This window comes from Netta rufina (assembly GCF_964035555.1).
Source record: "Netta rufina genome assembly, chromosome: Z".
Classification (NCBI taxonomy): Eukaryota; Metazoa; Chordata; class Aves; order Anseriformes; family Anatidae; genus Netta; species Netta rufina.
Window position 1 is genome coordinate 1,784,037 of NC_140126.1, and position 23,154 is coordinate 1,807,190.

The 23,154-nt window shown below is 37.2% G+C and overlaps 1 protein-coding gene across 1 annotated transcript in view; it reads left to right on the forward strand.

Annotated features, from left to right (window-relative positions):
• Positions 1-17,060, forward strand: part of RIT2 (Ras like without CAAX 2) — a gene marked incomplete at both ends in the record, with an annotated part of 201,176 nt that extends 184,116 nt beyond the window's left edge. Inside the window, one exon of the mRNA XM_084305050.1 lies at positions 16,833-17,060. Coding sequence (XP_084161176.1) covers positions 16,833-17,060 — 228 coding nt within the window. The remainder of the gene's footprint in view (positions 1-16,832) is intronic.
• Between the last annotated feature and the right edge of the window lie 6,094 nt (positions 17,061-23,154).

The window sequence follows — 23,154 nt, forward strand, 5'->3', positions numbered from 1 at the left end:
GCTTCGTGGCTACTTTCCATCGAGCATTTAGTGTCTGTCAATTCGGTATTTTTGAATAGAAAGCAATGTCATTAAAATGTTTTCAACCCGATGTAGTTGGGAAGTCATAATTGCACATTAATAAAAATAGGGACAATCCAGCATTTCAAAAATCAACCATTTCTCCACTATATTCTGTATAACTGTAACAGATGGGTAAGTTGCAATGGACCAACAGCAATATGTGATTTACTGGCCAAAAAAAAAATGACAGCTGGATTGCACACATATCCACACACACAGATTTAAATTTAAATAACATTTTTGAAAGGAGGGGCTGACCCCAGTTGGAACTGGATCTACCACCTAAGAATATTAGGTGTTACTTTTTGGTTTGCTGATCTTTAACATTTTCATTAATGACCTAGGCATAAAAATGCAGGAGTATACTAACAAAATTTGCTGATAACACAAAGTGGAAGCATTTTCTGTTTCAAGGAGACAGGATTATTGTAGAGGAAAAGCTGTGTGACCCAGAGGAGTGATAGAAATGGAATTAAATGTAATTGTAAAAAGTGCAAGGCCATGCCCTTAAGGACTAATAGCAAGACTGTTTGCTATAGCACATCAGCTGGAAGGCAGAAGAGAAAGTCTTGGATATATCAGCCACTTACAGGGTTATATCAGCCACTTACAGGGTGATTATAAACCACAAACCTCATGCAGTTGTGCATAAAATAAATCTCACTTCAGGAGGTATTTGGAGTGATATGTACAATAGAGACATGGAACTATCAAAGGTATTATATAAGATAAAAGTGAAATATCAGCTAAGATTAGCTTTAGTTACTCATGGATGATGATGGCAAATTCAAATTGGAACAGGTGCAGGCAGTACGTATCAGGTTGGTCCTATCTGAGGAAATTAAAGAGACTTTAATTTCTTTAGCCTAGGTAAATGAAAGTAGATGATAAAAATACTGTGCATATATTGATAAGCAGTGACATAAATAATTGTGAGGAAGAATCATTTAAAAGTTAAGACCAGTGATGGGATAACATCAAATAGGTATTAAGTGACAAGGAACACATTCTGCTTATGAGTTAGGTGATGGTTTCTGATCATCTTGCCACAGCAAAATGTCTCCAGAACAGCCTTTCAGTGGGAATGACATGGGGTAAAAGCTTCATTTCCCTTCTGTTTTTGAAGGGGGTGATATATCCTCATTGCCAGAAGCAGTGAAGGACTGAAATAATGACAAGTATCTCTTAAGAATCTACGTCATTCTTCTGAACATACTCCCCAGGTGCTGAGATACTTATTTCTCTACAGTGTGTGAATAATTAATTTCATTAAGTTAAAATTAGAGCAATTGCTCCTAATCATTTTTAACATGAAATTTTCAGCTTCTGATTTAGAACTGAAAAAGAGATTGTTTAGCCTAAAGATTGCCTTTTTTTCTTTTTCTTTCTCCATTTATATCATCTGGTTTGACAGGTACACTGCTTCATCTCCTTTTGTACCATTAAGCATTAAAACAGGGTTCTAAATATAGCTTTTCATGTATTTATGACCACCAGTACAAATAAACAAAAAAATCTGTTATAAGATACTTTCAAAATGCTTTTTTCTTTTAATATTTTATTATTCTTCATTCACCTTGTTCTTTGTTTTGTCTCCTGATTTTTTAGACATACAGAAAAAAATAAAACATCTGAAAATGTTGTTCTAGAACAATAAAGATGCAAACTTTTAATTAATGAAGGGGAAGAGAAGGATAGGAATAGATGCTATATGTGACATATTTCACTTGATTCAATGCACTGGGAATCAAAAATAGCTGATTCTGGAGTATTAATGTTTCAGCTGTGGCTATGTGCCACTCCAGCTGTAAACTTTCGTCCCAGCCATTTGCTCATACCAAGTACAATCATCAAGTAGAATGCCACTGCTGTACATCTCATGTCCTTCTGTAAACCATGCACTCAGTCTGCTGACAACCAGCTCAGCAAAATTTTGTTTTGGTTGTAACCAAGAAAGTTGAAATGATCCTTACCCGAGAAAGGAAATTGTTACAACTGATGAGTGGAGTTAAACATTTGTATTTTGTGTGTGTGACGCTGTTGATTTCACAGGGCTACATGACTTACAAATGCACAGAACAGTAGTAAAAGGAAAGAAAATGAGGCAACATCAGACACTTAATCCCTAGGAGACCAAAGAAATTGAAAACTGGTAAATCCTATTGCGGATGAGCTGTAGTGTAATTTTTGTTTTAAGGTATTTACTCATCCCATAGGTGCAGCTTTTCTGCAGTATGCAGCGTGCTCTGCCATCAGATTATGGAGTGCAAAGTTCAGCACACATTCCAGAATAAAAGCAATACTGAATAGTCGGTATAGATCAAAACAGTTTATCTTTCACAAGAGATACTGTAGAAATGAAACCATTGTTGTAAATGTCAAATCTACATAGGAAAGCAGAAGTAAGCCACCTTATTCATGGGTAGGTCTCAGTGTCCAGAGGTATATGTATATGCAAAGGTGCAGTCATTCTGGATTAAAAGCAAATACACTTTTAGATCCCTTTAAGACATCCTTGTTCCATTCCTTCACTATCTACACCTTCCCCTCCTCTCCTTTTATTTTTCTTTTTTATTTCTTGTACTCTGATACACCACCTGTTCAGTGATGGATAACTACTTGCTACTGAACTGTTTCTTTAGATCCTGAACTGAGGTGTAATAGGAATGTTTCCATTTGCTTCAGTAATATTGCTTATTTGTTCAGGGTTTATTCCCATATGGTATGAGAATTGAATACTTCTACTCTCTCTTTCATTGTCTGAGGTTCTGAGGCCATATTCTGCCCTCCTTGATAACATATGGTCTATTTTGCTATTGGAATTTTTATTAATAAAACAGCAGTAAGGAAAAAAAAAAAAAAAAAAAAGGATCAGATGGATCTAATCAAGCTGTTAAAACATAAATGTTTTTTTTTTAAGGAAAGAAAATAAAATAATATATATATATATATATCAGAACACCACCAGGCAGTAAATTTATGACCCAAATCCATGGGACAGAGTTACACTACTTATCTCAGTTCAGCAACTTCATCTACATGTATATTCCTTGGAAGAAGATTCAGTGAGGCTGAAGTGCTGAAGTGCAGGGATCATACCTGTTGAGTGCACACTCAGCCTCTTAGATAGTATTGTACAGGCTGTGCTAATGTCTCTATTTTTAAATACTAATACCTGAGCTACGTAGTTTAAAGCTAAGTCAACTGTGTCCAAATATTTTTAAAATAGTGTAAAAAAAGGATGATACATATCTGAAGCAAATCCAAATCCTCCCAAAAGTCACATACTGGCACATGAGGGACAAAAAGATGCCTGGGAACAGCTAGCATGGATTTACCAAGGACAAATCATGCTTGATGAGCTGATTGTTATCACCTTCAGATGACTGACTCTTTGGATGTGAGATGTGGATTATGTTTACCTTAATTCTAACAAGACTTTTAATGCAGTCTCTCAGTCTGCATCAGTCAGAGTGTAGCCAAACAGGAAAAGTATGGTTTAGATAGGTGGACTACAAAGTGAATGGAGACTTGGTTGGACTACCAGGCTTAAGGGGTTGGGATGAGCAGTACAAAGTCCATCAGACAGCAAATTTCTAGTAACATTCCTCAGAGGCTGATGCTGAGGCAATTGTTACTTGTATCTTTGTTAACAATTAAATGCTGGGACAAAAGGTACCCTCATCAAGTCTGTGAATAATACTGAAATGTTGACAAGTCAGGTGTACATGGAAGGGACATGGCCTGACAAGTCTGACAAGAACCTCATGAAATCAAACAAAAGCAAATGTTGTGCTGCACCTGGGATAGACAACATCATGCAGCAGTACCATTTGGGCACTACTGGGGAGAAAGCTTTGCAGGAGCAGACATGGAAGTCCTGGTGAAGAATGAGTTGACGATGACCCAGTAATGTGCCATTGCAGTGAAGAGGGCAAGGTGGGTTGTATGAATACGAGTGTAGACAGTAGGTTCGAGGAAGTGGTCCTTCCTCTTTATTCAGCAGTTCTAGGAATGCTTCTGGAGTACCTCAAAGAAGAAATATCTTGATGTACTGGAGTGAGTTCAGCAAAGGTCTCCCAAGACAGACTTGGGGATGGAGCAGAAAAAGTAACAGCATAGGCTAAGAGATCTGAGTTGGTGGATGTGCTCAGCCTGATGAACCAAAGGGGAACCGTCTTGCTGTCTTCATCCACCTAATAATAGGTGTATTGAAGACAAAGCCAGATTTTTCTCAGAGGTGCACAGTGAAAGGATGAGAATAAATGACGTAAGTTGCAGGACAAAAATAATAATAATAATAAAAATCTGATGAGTCATATGAGGAGGTTTGTTTCACCCTGCAAATGGTTAAATAGTGCAACAAGAGTCAAAGAGACTGTCAGATTTCCTTCTTTGATGGTACTAAAAATATGACTCAACATAATTGCTCAGTGCCCTGAATAATCTGCTCGGTGTCGACCCACAATGAGCAGGAGTTTGGACCAGATAATTTACAGAGATCTCTTCTAACTTAAATTATGCTATGATTTTCTGATTTCAATATAACTTTAAGCAGAATGTATTTGCTTCCAGGTTGAATTGGTGTCAGCCATAGTAATGGTCTTTTCTCTCCGAAGTACCTGAAGGTGGTCATGGACAAGGAGAATGTCACTATGGGTGTTAGGGAAAGGCTCTTCACCAAGACAGTGGTCAGTCACTAGAACAGGCTCCCCAAGGAGGTGGTCATGGCACCGAGCCTGCAGGAGTTCAAGAAGTGTTTGGACAACACTTTCAGATATATGGTGTATTTTTTATGTAGACCTTTATGTGGCGTTGGGCTCGCTGATCCTCACAGGTTCCTTCCAATTCAGGATATTCTAGGGTTCTAAATGTGATCAATGTTCTTTTTCTGCCCAACTTGGCTCAAAGATATCATAACTATCCTCCTATTAATATTCCTTCCATTGAGCGTAACAAAACTTTACCACAGGCAGTTGTTTTCTAAACTATTTAATAACACTCGTTTTATTTCTAAGGTTAAAAAAATAATGGGGTGATAACATGTCCTGAATTGCTAGTGACAGCAACTGTTAAGGCTACAAGCACTTGTTTTTCAACAGCTATTGTTTTTAGTATCAGCAATTTTATTTTCCCAAAACTAGACTTATTTATGTATGTAAAGGAGGAAAAAAAAAAAAAAAAAAAAAAAAAAAGTTAATTATAAGCAAGCTTCCTGAGAGAAATCAAATGAAATATGGTATGTATTTGTCACTGCTATACCTGTCTATACCTGTGTGGCTGGGGGAAGATGTCACGTGTCCTTTCTGTTGCCTGAACAATGGTTTTGCTTGGTGATCTACACCAGTTTCAGATTTACCTACCAGCCACCATGATTATCAGTGATAAAGCACTGTTAATATTTCATCAAAAACTCTTTCCACCCATAGAATTATTTATGTATTTATCTTAAATTATCTGTTCTATGTTTCCATGTTTCCTGTCCTTCTTTTTCAATCTTTTCTGCCTTGGAGAACACAGAAGCAGCAGTTCACCTGGCTTATTGTACTCCATGTTACAACCCACCACTTTATCTCTCATAGTTTCTGGAAAAAAAAAATTTAGAAGAGGCAGCAGGGAGGCCTGGCTTGTGGCATCCACACTGCACGCATTGTCTCTTCATCTTTTCAGTGCCTTTTCCAGAGTCTGGACAGACTACGGGTTTGAACTAGCTAGCTGCCTGAAACACAGGAAATAAATGTCAGAAAATAGCTATCATCTACAGAGGAGCTAATGCTGAATGCCTCTTGGTACCAAAGGGACTCTTCAGAGCAGTGTTTTGTCGGCATCCACATCCAGGTTTTGCTGTAAGGCCAACCTTGTCTGCCAGCTATATTAGAGAGGCTTGGTCTGACCACAGCCACATTTGTAAACAGATACATTTGTACATGTTTATGCCTATAGATGCACGTTCACACATGCCTCTACGTAAACTGTGCTACAGGTTTTTCAATGGAGGACTAAAAAGTCTATTGTATTTGATAAGAATATGAGTCTATAAGCCATAATTACAATTTGGGCTCCCAGGGCATATAAGTACAGCTTCTTTTATACATCAAAAGAGTATCTGCGTAATTGTATGCATACATCATGTATAGAGAAGGTTAAACAGATGCTTCTAGCAAGGAGTTTCAGCCATTCTGTTTGTTAAGAGTCCGTTTTCTTATTTTACGCCTGCAGCTAGCATAATAAAGATAATGTCTTCCTTCCCTCTACATTCCTTCTATCTTGACTCCTCTGTTTCTCTCTTCTTGTCCCTTCACTATTTATTTTCCTCTGTGGCAATAAACATGAACTACTTGGGCTAGCATCCCAAATGACCAAATTGTCTTCTCAGTCAAAAATTAAGATTCTAGGAGAAAAATAAATAAATAAATAAATAAATAAATAATAAAGTTATTGATTGATTGTAGAGCATAATCATTTCTTAGGTTTCTATCAATAAAGACTCCAAGATGTCTCAAGAATGTATTCAAGGATGTTTGAGGCTCTATTCAACAAAACTAAGATTCTGCCAGCTGTTAGCTCTTACTCTGCTTTAAGGTGCTTGGTCGTCTGAGTAAAATTCAAAACCCAGAGGCAGAAAACACATAAGAGTTATCCAGAGAAACTGCCTGATGAATGGGGAGATTGCCAACAGCACAAGATGCACGAACAAGTTACCACGGAAACTATCCAAGTGCATGTTCTTAGCCTGAAGCAAAAGTGAGGTAATTTGAGTTAGGTTAGCAGGCAGTAGGAAAGCTTGTTATGTCTAATTAGCTAAATGCATTCTTGCAGCTCTTCCTACCCACTGGCCATTTAAGATTTTTAATTTTCCACCCTCAGCACATTCATTTCTCATTGTTGCCCCATTGCAGTTCTTCAGACTGAGTATTTTATTCTTCAGTATCTGCACACTGGCAGATCACATCACAAGATGGAGGAAAGTGAATGCTCCTTATACAGCTGTCATTCCTACTTTAAGGCTCCTATGTCATGGGACACCCTCTTTCAGTACTCCTGTAACCAAGAAAAGACCTTTTGCTCACACATGAGCTCCTTTCAGCACATAAGAAAGGAGATGAAAAGGAACACTCCAGTGAAGCTTCAGTGAATTCTTTTTCAGTCAATTCATACATGTACTCTGCAAAAGTGTAATATTTTGGCTGAACTAATATTGACATGGGGAAGATCAATGTCATTAGTTTAATAAAGATACTGTGCAAGTAGCCTCCTTAATGAGTTAATCTGACAAACCTTCTCAATAAATTTCAAAATTGCTAAACCCTTCAAATTAATTACAAGTTGCAGGAAACTTAAACAATAAAAGATCATTCCCATTTCCTGATATAACGTCCCCCTCTTATTGTATCAAGCATCTTTTCTTTGAAAATCAACCCACATAATAGGTCAAAAAAGAGAACATTGTTCTGTAGGTTGTCCATAAAGCATATATATATCCATGTATAGGATACCCTATACATTTGTGAGGCTTGCATCAAATGGCTTCAGAAACAAACAAATAAATAAATAAATAATGTTGCAGTCCAAATCTCTGTAAATATATTAAAAAGCCTCTCTGCCTCCTTATGGTGGAATACCAACTTCAGTAGCCTGGATAAAATCATCAAATCACAAGAGGTGACAATTGCATGGAGGTGGAAAGAAATTTTCTTCTCACTGCTGGGAACAGCATGGTGTTCACTGTCTGCCTGCAAGCATTTTCAAATTATAATGACTGAAAGGTTTTCATAGATTACTAGGTTTTATGGAGATTTACTCAGTCTGCTTAGTACCCGAGTCCTAATGAAGAATTGAATTCAAATGACTAGTAAAATTTGAATTTCTAACACATAAATGACAATGGCCTACACCAGCATATAGACACATACAGATGTGGGCTGTCTGTACTGAGCTCGTGGTTAACTTGTGCTCTCAAAACAAAATCACTTTCACTGAAATCACTTTCAGTGTTGAAATAAGAATTCAATACTACTAACTTTTTTTTTTTTTTTTTTTAGTGTCTAAAAAGTACAATTAAGCAACATTTTCAGCTTCTTTTAGCTTTTTTTTGTTTATTATTTTTTGGGGGAGTAACCATCTGTTGTTAGCAGATGACAATTGAAAATGTTTAGGAATGTTTTGTTGTTATTTAAAGTACATGAAAATTTTCCTGAACTTAGAAATGCAATTGTTTCCTTGATTTTCTCCCCAGGAAAAAAAAAAAAAAAAAAAAAAAAAAAAATGTCTCATGAATGTCCTGAGCTGAAATGATGTAAAAACATCCTCTTTTTGCAACCATCTTGTAACCATCTGCCTTCAACTGAGCATTGCAATCAGAGTACCTTTAAAGATGATGGACAATTTAGAAAATTGTCATATCTCTGAAAAATGCTTTGAGCAATTGACCCATACTTGTTCATCTTGAAGAGTGATGCTAAGGATTTAACACTTCCAGATTCTCTTCAAATTAGACCCAGAGCTATTGCTGACTGATGCAAGATCATGTGGCTTTGAGTATCCAATTCAGTCAGATCCCGAGGCCATCTTTCTAGAAACATTTCCTGGTATAAAGATGCCTTAACTCACTCATCAGTCTTGCTTTTGACAAGATAAAGGCAAAAAATTACAGTCTGTCTTTGTGAAGAACAACTTTAGAGTCTAACCTGCAGACAGCATCCTAGTTCTGTAGTGATTTTTACATGAAATGAGGGGATGGTTTAATTATTTTGCATTAAATCTGTGAAATAGTGAGGTAAAATTAGCAGAAGGTGTGAACCACAGACCTAGGAGCCTCATGTGTTTTGCTTGCTTCATGACTAGGCAACTTCATGAAGAATATTTCTCTTTACTCAAGGCAACATTTAACCAAAACAGGATGGCAAATTACTTGGAGGCATAACTTCCACTTTACATCCAATGATGATGATGATGATAACAATAATAATAATAATAGTAATAATAATAATAATATAAAAACTAATCTCTACAAAAGGGGGAGAAAGAATGGACAGAAATCAGTGCTGGGTAATAATCTTCTTCACAAAGCAAGTGATAAAAACCTTAATAAATTGTGCAAGTTTGAATTAGAATTTGATCTGGAAATTTTTCATATGAAAAAGTCTAAGAGTGATGCATTTAATGAAATAGCTACTAATAGCATAAGAGATTTCATATAAGCTCATAGCAGTGATCTTAGCAGGTCAGAGAAAATGTCTGTCTAATCTAAGAGTGGTAAATAGCCCTCAACAATTTGTGTTTCATTTGGATCAAATAAGTGTATGATTCTTCCTGGTTCAGAACGGTGAACTAAGGGTTGTGTTTCATATTCCAATTTAGTAACCAACTAGGTGGAAAGTTGGTGATTTGCGACAGATGGGTGTGTCCTGTTTTGTCTAGAATTTTTTTTTTCTTTGAGACTATTTTAAAGTTTTCTGTAAAAACATGCAAACTTAGTTTCACGATCCCATGTTCTCCATCTTCCATCCCCTAAAAATAAGCCCCAAAGCTTACAACAGAAGCCACAGACAATCTATTATTTTCTGCACTGCTAAAGCCATGTTTTCCTTCCTCTCCAGATGCAAAGACTGGTCTAAAAGGGGAAGGGAAAGAATATGTGAACATCTATAATGGAAGTTTTTTTCAGAGGTGGGAACAGATGAGGTCACGAGATGTCTTAGTATTGTGCCACAGTATATTTCCATGACATCCTGTCCATCAGGGCATAAATTCAGTCAACAAGACCACACCTTTTCCTTGGCCACAGTCTACTAAAGAGATCTACCCTCTTGGCCATTTGAACAGCAGTAATTCTGAAAACAGTAAAGAGTATCAGAGTAGTGAGGTAGAAAGAAAAATGTGGCAAATTTATGAGACACGTAAGACCAAACTGAACAAATTTCAATATCCTCACAATAATGATGAATTGTATGGTAGTTTTATCTCATCTAGCCTTGTAATCTAGAAAGCCAGCGAAGCTTAGCCTGCAGAATTGCCTGCCATGAAGTCAGAGTGAGGTTTGTCCAACTAATTACTTATGAAGATTTCCAAATGGATTTAAGAGTAATGGTGTAGAGATCAATTTTTCCTCTCAGGTTTCTACAGTGTGTTGTTATTTACTGCTCAGGCTGCTGAAAAGAGGTGTCTGTTCCCTGGGGACTGAGGAAAAAACTCAGGTGCACATATCTTCTGAGTGAAAAATGCTGGTTTATGTCAGCTGAAACTAGTTGTGGAGTGTTGGGCAAATCAAATCAATAACTGCAGTGTATATATTTGCAAATGTGATCATACATAAAAGCTAAAATGTTTAATTTTTATCTTAGCAGTTGGAAAAGTTTCAATGTTACATTTTTAAGCAACAATTCACATTTCAGTTCAGTTTAAAATCCTGAAACAACACAGAATGTTTGGGTTGAGGGAGATGAAAACTGGAATATTTAACACCAGGTATTTTATTGTTTTACTTTTGCATTTACTGTACATTTATTTAGACCTGACACATGGTCACATTGAATGTCTGGTCACAAACAGGAAATAACTGGTTACTCACAAAACCTAGTCTCCAACGTTTTTCTCATCCTGAATTGATTTCCATTTGATCTTGTTGTTTTCTCCTTATTTCAGGGATGTCACTGTTCAGTGGCAAGACTCTGATAGGCAGTTTATAAATGTAAATATCTGAAGAAAGAGGAGAAGGATAAAAGGATTTGAATCACTTTTTTTCTTATTAAATATATATATATATTATGTGAATATATTATGTGCATATTAGGTGAATATATATATATATTATGTGAACAAATAACAACAGTAATGCTTGTCTTAAAAAGACAGAAAGATTGATTTTTCTGTTCCTTCTGGCACTGCTCAGGTTTTCAAACCAAAGCCACTGTTGTAATACCTAAGTATTTGAGCTTTGACCTGAACAATAGCATTTCACACATGGAAAGATCTGTAAACCATCCCATGGAAAGTCACTGCCACCATGGTTGTTGATACAACTCTTGTCAGTGGAAAAAAATAAATGGCAAAGGTATAATAGACCTGCTTGGGGGCTACTGGATTGGACTGCTTGCTTTTTAAAACAGGAAGGAAATGCTTACAGTGAAAGCACTTGTTCTTTAGGAAAGGGTGGTGGCAACACAGGAATGCTCATTTCAACCTGTTTTGGATCCAGTCCTATCTAGAAAAACCTCGAGTTTGTCCCTGCCCAGAATACTGGGTAGGTCCCTGATGTTCATCTGTGCTGGGTATCCAGGGACCACCTGTTTTTTCCTGGTACCTTAACCACGTTGATGAATTGAGACTGGTGAAAATTAAGCAGTCCTGTTTGCTGCTGATCATTAAAAAGAAATCTCACAGCTGCTTTGTAGGAGTGTCTTCAGCACAAGCTCAGTGGTCAGAGCTGGGATCGATAAAATTATCATTCATGCAAGATAAGCAGAACCCATTTTTCACTTTTTATTGTCTAGAGTAGCATTCTCTCACTTCCTAGACCCAAGAGATTATTTTTCCTTTCGCAAATCTGCTTACTGCAGACCCAGGATATTGGCAAGACCTTTGATTTCTTTAGTTCCTTTTTCCATGGCATGTTATAGGCTTATATCCATACCAAAAGTTTATTTAGGTTGTTCTAATATGCTGAGGGAATAGATAATATTGGGAAGGGATGTGAATATATCTATGGATTCTTGTAGATTGTCTTCCTCTCACCAAATGGATATCCAAGTACTGATACACAACCTGCCATGTGGTTGCTTGGTGTTTGGAACAGGGTGTGTTGGGAAATAAAGAAATCCCCATAAGGCTGAGACACCCAGAGATAACATCGATCTTTCTTAGACATCATTCAGAGCACGCCTGCCTTCTTACCTCCCTCTTAACTTGCTATGGTACAAACAAGTTTGCTCAGGATGCTGCTTCCCTACCTGTGTTTCTAACCTGTTAGCTTTTGTTTATCACTCACATAAGTAATTGTCTGTCAAAAATACTGTCCATGCTTGATCAAAATCCACTGGAGTTCTTTCTATTAGTCTCAGTGGGACTTAGATGAACACCATATTCACCAACATGTGTCCTCTTCTGTCTCTGATTAGTGATCAAGACTGCATGTCTCCAGGAAAAAGCACTCTTAGAACAAAGTTTTTTGGTCTATAATTACCACTCTGTTTCCCATTGCAAAGTTGATGAGGGCTGCCAGGGTGGAAGCCTAATGAAAATTTAGGAGAATCCTTGCAGCCCATGGCATTTCACCTGCAGAGCTCTCCATGGCAACCAGGAGCTGCCAGTCACAGGGGGAATCTGCAAAAGCCATCTCAAACAGAAGATGCTGTTTCAGGGATGAGATGCTCAAGTGGAAACACATTGCTTACCTGCACGAAGACCACCACTGGCTCACCCAAGCTGATACTGTTGATTCTGCTAATAATACAATCTTGGTCAAAGAATCTACCTTGAGATGCTTCTTTGCTGTGTTGACCAAAGGAGAGACAGAGCTAAACACAAAACAGGCTGATTCAGAGGTAAGTTTTCCAGCTAATGACAGCCCAAGGGCAGAGGTAGACTATTGATCTGTTTAGTTTTGGCTCTTTCCTCCTCAGATCCAGATATTTTTATGTTCTGCATATGGGGGCCTGTGACTGCAGGTGCCTCTCCACCCACCTTCCAGCTCCTGTGGCTTTGTGCTCTCCTTTTGGTTGTGCAGGAGTTGACCTTAGTGGGAAGCAGGCTATCTTAAAGATGGCAGCTCATCCATCATGGCTTTCACAGGCTGTCAGCACTGCATTTAATCTCACTTGTAATTTTCCAGGGGAGGTTTGCAAAAGCCACAAACAGAATCTTAATGCTATAAAATGCTGTTTGTAGCCAGTGAATACTTCTTATCTGGATGAAGCTGTGCTGTGTTCCAACTGCCCTGAGCCATCCAGAGATGAAAAACTCCCCAGTTAGCCTACGGTCCTCTGTGCTATCCACAGTTCAAATGCTGCTACAACAGCTTTATCTTCCCTCTCAAACCACATGTACCCAACTGGATGCTTAGAACCATGTACTTTTCAGGGATAGCATGAAAAGACTGTTTTCCCATGTTCACGTGCATCTGTGAGGCCCCAGTGCCCATTTCATCGACTTGTCCTGGGGGATCTTGCTTTTCAGTTACAAAGCAAGCTTCATGTCATGCCTCTCTAACTCCTGATCCGCACACCACACCAGATTCATTTTTTTATTTTTTTTTAATGAAGTTTGGATTCAGGAAGCTTTTGCGAGCTCTGAAATCTTCATCTTTCATTATCTTCACTACACCAGCCTTCCCCCTTCATTCCCTTCTTCAGTTTACCAGCAAAGGAACAAGCTAAACTGGAATCGATATAACCAGAATTATACTTTGAGAAACAATGCCAGATTCAATCACAGAGTGTTACTCTAAAAAATGAGATATAAAGCTTTGCTTCCCAGATATATGTTCAATAGAATGACCTCACTCCCTGACCCGTCTGATCATGTCACGCTGACAGATCACATCGTCTGGTGATACAGACTTGCACAAGCTGCAATTTGTCAACAAGTCCCTGAGCTGTGTAGATCTGGGCTGGATTTCTATGATATAGTTTATCTTCTGGCAATAAGATGGGAACAAGGTAAATCCCTGGAATTAGGTGACCTCATCAAGAGCTTTATCCCTTATTTTTTATTCCATAGGTGGCTAGCCTCTGGACCAAATTACAAACAGAAAGATGAATGTGTATTTTTCCTCTAAACACCTGTCTGCATTTGTAGTGTGTTTTTTTGTTGTTGTTGTTTGTTTGTTTTGTTTTGTTTTGTTTTCCAGAAAACAGATTAATTAAATTAGTATAGCTATATTTTCACTGGTGCTGGAAGCGGTAGTGGTAATTATGACAGCATTAGATTTCTAAGAAGTCTGTTTTCAGCCTTGAAGCTGAACAACTTTGACTAAATTTCCTGAACTTATTTGTGCCAGGTGTCTTCCTCGTGCTGAATTACTTCATAAAATTTCATCAAAGTAGTTAATCAGTTCCTGAGGGCAAGATTTATGACAAATACTATGCTTTGAAATTAACTATTTCCATTAATATCTTTAATATTGTCTCCATAATTTGGAAGGCAACTGTGAGTCCAAAACCAAACTTTTGTTGCTTTTTAGAGAAATGCAGTGAAATTCAGCCGTGTTACAAGCCTCCAGCCACAGAGAGGATGGGAAGAAGTTTTTCTGCACATTTTATTTCTCCTGAGTATTCTCCAGTTCTCACAGCTTATAGTAGACTTGTTTCATTACAGACCATATCATGTCTTCCCCACAATGTTTCTTCCTTGCAGGTGGGAGAAAACATATATTTTGATCCTAGAAAAGACAAACATGGAAAGAAAGAGGAATTAGATGGGCAAAGACTGGAAAATCATGGAGCAAAAGAAAAGGCAATTTCTGATACTTGAGTAGTGCTGTGCTTGTACCGTAATTATATGTACCTTACTATGCTTTTATCATACGAATGTTTCTATTTATAAGCTTTTCTAAAATTTTTATTTTTTATTTTTCCTTTTCAGTAATGAATGTATAAAATGTTCACTGAAACTACAGCTCTGTGTAATGGTTTGCTTAGATCTGCAGTGCCTCAAAATAAAATAAAATAAAATAAAATAAAATAAAATAAAATAAAATAAAATAAAATAAAATAAAATAAAATAAAATAAAATAAAATAAAATAAAATAAAATAACATAAAATAAAATAAATAAATCCTCCTTCAGCTCCAACAAGGCATAACAAGAGAAAAAAAATATATTAAAAAGTCCAAAATAGACCAAGATAAGTCTCCTATCCAGACAGTCAGTTTCTCAGTGGTGCCCATATTGAATCATACATTTTGCTTACACAGCTGCCCAGAGAAAAACAAGGACCATATTGCTACCAACTTCTTTTGCTAAAGGTTGGCAATTATAGCGGTTGGAAAACGATAACAATCTTTCATTGTGTCAGTGAGTATTATTCAGGTTGGCATACAACCTCCCTGCTTAGCCTTACAATATTCTTAATTAAATTAAGATTAAATCTGTAACATAGACGTATGACCTTACTGATATGACAAAGTCTGTGTTGATGCAAAGGTGATGAGCAGAAATTCTGTGGTCTGTGTTATATAGGAATATGCTAGGTGCAGATTTCTTCCAGGTTGAAATGAACTAGTGTTTTGTTTCATGCAAAACCCTGTTTCTCACTGTGTCCAGATTTACAGATAAATATACAAAATGCAATAAGGTAGTGTCATAAGCTGATCATAAAAGGACATTCTCCTCATGGTAGGTATGAGAGAGTTTGTTTGTATCTTGAAGCATAAGGGTTTATTTCCCTAATAAATATAAATGACACTTTGGGAGCATAAAGGTAGAAATAAGAAATAAAACTAGATTAGTCCTGTGGTAGACAGTAGCAACTGATAATTTTTCATAACCTAGGATGTACCCTTTCACAAGGCTGTCTCAAACTAGTTAAACAACTTTATTTTTTTTATTTATTTATTTATTTATTTTTTTATCCAGATGGTTGGAAAGTTACTTGAATAAATCATGTTATCTAAACACAAATAAAAACAAAGCGTAGATTTTCTCACCTAAAACTTGAATATGCTCTGTACATTTCATCATTAGTTTTATGTTTGAATACTGAAAAGAAAGGATATTCTATCATCTGGTAATCTAGCCTAAAATTTAGCTAGCTAATAGGGTTTATTTCTTATTTTGCTGAAGACTTGCTACACGTTACTGTATACATGTAAGTCTCCAAAAGTGCAAAATATAGGTAGGTGGTAGGCATTCATCACTCCTTGTGGTAAGCATTTAGACTGTATTCTAGACTGCACAATCAGACCACACAATTAGACCAGTAATTAGCATGCCATGAACCTTTCCTCGGGAATTAGCAGGCTGGTGGGCCAAGAGGTAGCTAGTATGGAAATTTTAGGAGTTAGATCCCTGTATGAAAATTCAGGCAAATGAAAAAGAGCTACCTTGATTCCTTCTAAATTCATGGAGATTCTTCCCCTTATAGTTCCTCAAAAAGCAAAGATACATTGTTCTCAGTGTTCTCTGAGAATAGTAAGTACATGAGATCACTTAAGGAAGATGATCTGAAAAGCAAATAGATTTTGGATCTTCATATGGCTCAGGCATGAGCTAAGTGATAGGATTATAGGTCTGTCAAGACCAGAGCACTTAAAAACATGCTCAGAATTTCTTGTGACTGAAAAATCTTAAGGTATAAAAACTGATGTGCTTTCAGCTTCAAGTCAAATTCCCTTCAGGATTAGATGAGTGCTGAACATGCGTTTTCTAGGACCATATTTCTACTGAAGTTCTTTTGACCATCAGTTTTAATCTGTAGAATAAAGGAACTAATGCTCCCAAGCTTTAGAGGTTTACTGCAAGAGAGGAAATACTTGGAAAAAATGGCACGTCAGAATTAGGGAAATAATATATCCAAGCACATGAATATTGTCAGTATGCTCTGTTCAAATATGGATTCAATCCAATCATTTCATACTTGAATCTTATCTATGTAATAATAACAGAAAAATTTCCTGTTAAACTAAAGGTTGGTGATTTGCCTCAGGAATGCCAATCTAGTAGTATCCAAAAAGTAAGATTAGATATACTTTTATGGCCTCCTTTTGGTTCATGCTTTGTGAATTAGGTGATATTTATAGACCTTTTTTTTTTTTTTTTTTTTTTTCCTTGTAGGTCTCGACTGAAGAAGGAATGAGCTTAGCCAGAGAATACTCCTGCTCCTTTTTTGAGACTTCTGCTGCCCTTCGCTTCTACATTGATGATGTCTTTCATGGACTAGTGAGGGAAATCCGAAGGAAAGAGTCCTCACTGCCCATGGCAGAGAAGAAGATGAAGAGGAAGGATAGTCTGTGGCGGAAGCTGAAAGGATCCCTGAAGAAAAAAAAAGAAAGTACAACTTGATGGCAGTTCCTCATGAGCCACCCCTCAGGAGCTGACCACAATAACCTGTAACAGTTTGAAAAGGCAGCATTGACACAGCATCTTCCAGACCAGGTCCTGGAGTTTCTTCCCTTCCCTCATGCAGAAGTAGCTCCTTGAAGGCCCAATTCGTGGTTGCCCTGTGGCTCCTCTGTATTATATATCAAGTCACTTAGCACTCATCCCCTCTCTCCACATCTGAGTGAAGAAAATACTGTGCTTTTTCCCTGTGGTCCCTGGCTGGTCTTCAAAGGCTAGGAGTTGAGGCAGCATCCAGGACACAACAGCTTCTATCATTTCTAGAGTAAGGGATGCACGTATTACCTCCTCTCTGTCCATGCATGGGTCGTTTCTTCATCCTGGGAATGATTAACTTTCATTTCAATGGACATTTTGACTGTTTAAGGACTTTAGGATTTGACCTTCAGCTTTGCATTCACACGTAGGTTTAGGGTTAGACTGTGCTCAGTCTGTGTGTCTGTGTGTGTGAGCTGGGACCAGGGGAAACACTGGGGGCTCACAATTTTAACCCTGTAGAACCCTATCCTGACCATGTTCTTTCCATTTAGCAGGAAGGGTTGGCAATCATATCACAAGTCCCACACTAGCCGTCCAGAAGGTTGTAGGGTTATAGCTCCATCTCCTCTACTTACTCATCAGAACTGGCTAGCAGAGGTACATTGTCCTACAGACAGACAGTGGATTGGCCACACTCATGCAGCCCACCAAGGAATGCACAAAAAACACTTCCCAGAGCAGTGCAACTCTGTCCCACCATAGTGTCTGCAATGTAGCATTCAGCCCTTGACATACTACAGAATTGCATCAGGACAGTCACTGTCTTTCACGGTCCATGACCATCCAAGTGAATCATTTTATTGATCAGCTGGACAGGTCTTTTAAATATTCCTTTTTAAAGCTAGCATGAAGTAGAATATAGTCTCATTTACTTTTTTTTTTTTTTTTTCAAACTTCTTTTAATATTTACTTTATTTATAAATTTTACAAGTAAGTCATGCATACATTTTGTCAAAAAATAAAGATCATGAATTCCATGAAGCTATGCTTGTAGTCAGTGTCATTTGTGTCTGTTCTGTTTAATATATTTTTAGGGGGAAAAACAAACAAACAAACAAACAAACAAACAAAGTGCGTTCCTTAGTAAATGTTCATTTTTTCTCTTTTCTTCTTTGACTATTTTTCAGAGTTTGGACAAATTAAATATATTTTAGAGGAACTGCACGGGGGGGGGGGGGGGGGGCAAGCAGGAGGGGACAGAGGAGGGGAAGGAGTTGATTTGTTTTGCTCAGTTAAGTATGAAAGGGTTACGGTTTTATGAAAAATTTCAGTTCCTTAAAATCTGATTCTCTATTTTCTTTTCCATTCAAGAAAAAACAGTGATTTATTTTGATTTGTCAGAAATTTTCCATCAAATGTATCACTTCAATGTGTATAGTTAGATAGTATGTGGCTATATAGATGATCTTTGGAAAGATTATTTTAGAGAAACATAAGCACATATAAGCATTTAGGTGTATATCCTGATCCCTGCCTCCAACAACTGAAGTCTGCATTTACTCCACTATAATTACTACTATTATTTTACCTGTATTGACACAGACATTTTAGGTAAAGCTCCTAAAGACAGAGATGTGCTTGCCCAAAGAGTTTATGAGCTAAGTATTGGTGGAGAGACAACAGGAGGCTATACTGAACAGATGGTGGCTTTGAGACTATAAATAACAAGAGGAACATCTGTGACTGTTTCAATACTGCACACTGCACAGAGGGGAATGAAGCAGTTGTTCCACATGTAAGAGACCATAGAAATTACTATCCTGAGAAACCTTCAGGGATGTTCATTGGTCCTTTTCAGGCAGATGCCTAAGCTTTGAGTCAATTGAAAAACATTTAGTATTGGTTATTATTTCACCCACACTACTGAGGGACTTACTATATCAATACTGGCTTTGAGTTGTAGTTTTAGTGGTAACCTGTTTCTAGTCAGCTAGAAATATCAAAAAAGTTACAAAAGGGCATAGATACAGTTTAAGATTAAGCCTCAAATTAATATGCAAATTAAACATACCCATTATTTGACATTAAGGTACTCTGTCATGGAACGATATCTTTCCATACTATTAGACTGTCAGCCTTTATGACAGGGTTACCATACATGCACTGCTGTTGGAAATGGTCCCTGAAGTGTGCTGGGTTGTGCATCTTACTCAGCAACTGGTTAGGAAGTGCTAGCTGATGTGATCTAAAGCCATAGTAAGAATAATTTTAAGAATGTAACAGTACAGATTTGATTGGGAACCTCCTTTGGTATTTTCTAATTGCTAGAACAGACACAGTTTACATAGTTATACATGTATTTATGTGTACCAAGCCCATGAAATCTCCACATTCTCAGTATCCCCATACCTAACCTATACATGCCAGATTTTAAAAGATATCTGGTAGTAAGTTAGTAACTTCAAAAAGAATGAGTCCCTCTGAGGATCTTCTGTTACATTTTCCTCATGCCACTTCAGGCATCTGAGTATCTATTTGGCAGAAAGGTCTGGATTTATCTCACTTCAGCTTAGCCATATAGAAGCTGAGTATGACACCCAGTTATTGAGTCCCTTAGTTAATAAGCAGAGAGGTTCCTAGGGTGATTTGTTCCATCTAACTTGGATAGTTAGCATTTGACAAATCACTGCCTAAAATGGCTGCCTCTTTCCAGCTCTTTTATGTTTCTCCATAAATTGTAAATTGTGTCTAGGCCTAACTTTTTGATAGCTAAAAGCAGATATGATGAACCCCTTTGTTAATGATCAGTCTACCTCCTAATTATGGCAGAATGGTGCTGTAAATGCTTGGTGTTGAATCTTGTTTCTGAAACACCTGACCATCCTTTATTTTTAAAATAGGAATGTCATTCTGATTTACTATCACTCAATTCCTCAATAATCTATAATACTTAACCTCAGTTAATTGAGCAGAGCTGATGGAGGTTTTAGTCAGTGAGGCTAACATAAGTCATAACTGTACAAGAGGTTGGGTGCAGCTGCTTTACCTAATTAATCATTATGATTCCATCACAGAAGGCTGTATTTAGCTGTCAAGCCTAGCTGACAGAGTTAAAAAACAGCGGCTCTGTGTCTAAGACTTTTCTATCTCTGACTAGTCGCTCATCTAATGATGTCTGGAAAATCTGAAGAAGGAAACTGATCATTTTATTTTGTTGTGTTGCCTACAGCCTCATGAAGGTGGCAGCTATAACTTAGTCCACTGACAGACTGTGTTGCAGTTGGACCATAATTCAGTTTACTTCCTTTATAATTAAAGCCAGCTAATAAATATAATCAAATAAAATTAAATTAAAAAAATAAAACTTTGCAAATGTATCTATAGCATCTCTCACAAATATATAATATATGGCATTTAATTATAATTCTTCTCAATTTTGGCAGATCACAAGTTGAATTTAGTTGTGAAGTAATTACCTCTGGGAAAGGCTATAAGTCAAGATGGAATTTTTCAGTGCTTAAATTTTCCTCTTTCACATGTTCTGCATATAGGCCTTAGGACTATATCTGCATACAGGCCTTGGGACTTAAACACAGGAACATTCTGTGTTCCCTCACATAGTCAGATCATGTGCAATATTAACAAGCTGATGCCTTTACAAACAGACAAACAAACAAAAAAGGAAGAATATTTTAAGGCTGAATTGTATGAACATATGGCTAGAATGAATAGAGGGAATTCTCCTCCTTTCTGTCCACTATATAATTCATGTTTCTGTCTGTCTTTTAGCCTGATCCTTTCTTAGACATTTGATCCCCACCTGTATTGTAGCAGATGACAGGAAAACAAGTAAACAATGGCCATTGACAGAGTTTAGTTTCTTATAGTGACAATTTACATTCTACAGCAGTATCAATGTCTTCTTCCAGATTGAATGTAACGCTCTCTGTGGGCCAGACTGTGATATCTGTGAGAAGCAAAATAGCTGTCGTTGGGCCTTCTTGTCTCTGTAGTGACAGCAAAGGCACCTGCTGCAGCCATCTGAGATGGAGATACTGAGATTATGACATCAACTGTTAAAAATTACACTGAAAACTAGCAATTCAGTTCCTGTAAATCAGACAATGTTTACAGTTAGCTCTAGGAGTACACAAGTACTTGCCTGAATTTGTACTAGCAATTAAAACTAGCAACATAACTGTCTAGCATAGACAACTATATTAACATCATTCATTTAAATATACTTACGACAGCAAATATATTTAGACATCCCCCTAGGATGTCTTATTTATATGAGTGTGTATCATGCACACTGCTTCTTGTCTGTGTCTCTAGAAAATCCCTAAAAATTAGTAGAGGAAAAGTGAAATTACAGAATGTCTCTTACAGACAGTATTAAAATCTCTGTTCTCAGACAATTGAATGGCATTTGGACAGAGTGGTGCCTCATAACACTTCTGATCAGCCTCAATTTAAGCTCACTTTTTAACCTGACCTGTCCCTTCAAGTATGTGCTCCTCCTTAGGATGTCTGCCTGGCAAAATGATTTGTAATGGGAATGGCATTGTCTCACAGATGCTGTGAAAGTCACCCCAAGCAGCATTGCCCTGCACCTCTAGCCTGATTTATTACTCCCTGATGCTCCTGGTTCTAAGCCTCCTCAATTCGAGCTCTCCAATTTTGTTACATCGTGCTGAATTATGAGGTTGTTTTGTGATGAGGACAAATGTCCACTCAAGAGCACCAAACTCATTTCATGATCTGAACTTTTCCCCCAAGAGGTAATAAAGACAAGAACATCCAAAGCCATTGCATCACCTACTGTATATCTTCTGTCAATAGATAATTAATGTGACAATGAGATTTTCCCGTTCTTGCACTTTGTCATGCATCATATTTTTTCACAGTGTTTATAGTCTTACAACTGTTTCAACAACTACAAAACAAAGCTCAAAAGAACATTATTTTTCATGGCTGAAGCTGAAACAGAATTCCACGTAAAGAACAATATTAGGGAGGTAAATCAAAGCAAGCCCTTAATATGAATACCTCATTACCTTAATTTGTATAAAAGAGAACAGCATCATTTTACCCCTATATTTTAAGTATAGTTAATGGAAGAGGAATGCAGTCAATTTCACATCTATGAAATTTGGTGGACAAATGTTTATTATTTCTCTGTTTTTGTTGCATTCTGCAAACAAGATAATTTGGGATTCCTTGCCCTGAAATTAATAAATCAGGATAGAGTTAATAAATTCAAAATTTCTTCTGGTTGTGTTCCCTCCAACAGCCTACCCTGATGAAGACTCAAACACAGCCTCTTCCATTGTTTTTCCAGCAATCCTAAACCACCAGAGCTGACCTCTCCATCTTCAGCATCATTCAGATAAACACAGTATCTTTCAGTTTTATTTCATTTGTTCTATTCCATCACTCACAGAAGTGTAAAAGGCACTCTGCGGTGCTTTTAACAAACTAAGTGCATTGCATCTTTTGCCTCCTTCATAAATTTCCCATATTTTCAGCGTTCATACTAAGCAGAATAAGTAATATTTTTTCACAATAAACTTTTAGCAAAGTCACACAGCTTTCTGAATAGGAAGTTGACAGTTCCTGCATACTGACTTTGCCTCTGCTAATACACTGCTGACTAATCACAGGTGTCTCTTTAAGTAGGACACTGAATGAATAAGCTTGAACACTTAAGGTATTCAGTCTACATGGGTAGCTGTTGTGAAGGCAATGGAAAAACTTACAGTTGATTCATATTCATCTCTAGCATAGAATTACACATGCTCTCATGATGATGAATATACTTCAGTCACACAGAGGAAAATGAGGTTTCCGTCCATGAAAGCTTATAAAAGCCATAACCCAAAATAGTAGACAATTAGAAGATTAGAAGTATTCCTTAGAAGATGGAATAAAGAGATTATTAGTGATGGGAAGGATAGGCAGAGGTGGTAGAGGAGAATACAATATGAGTAAACATGAAAATCAAGTGACCTGAGAAAGATTTACAACATTCTCCACACTGGATGTGTCCTTATGCCTT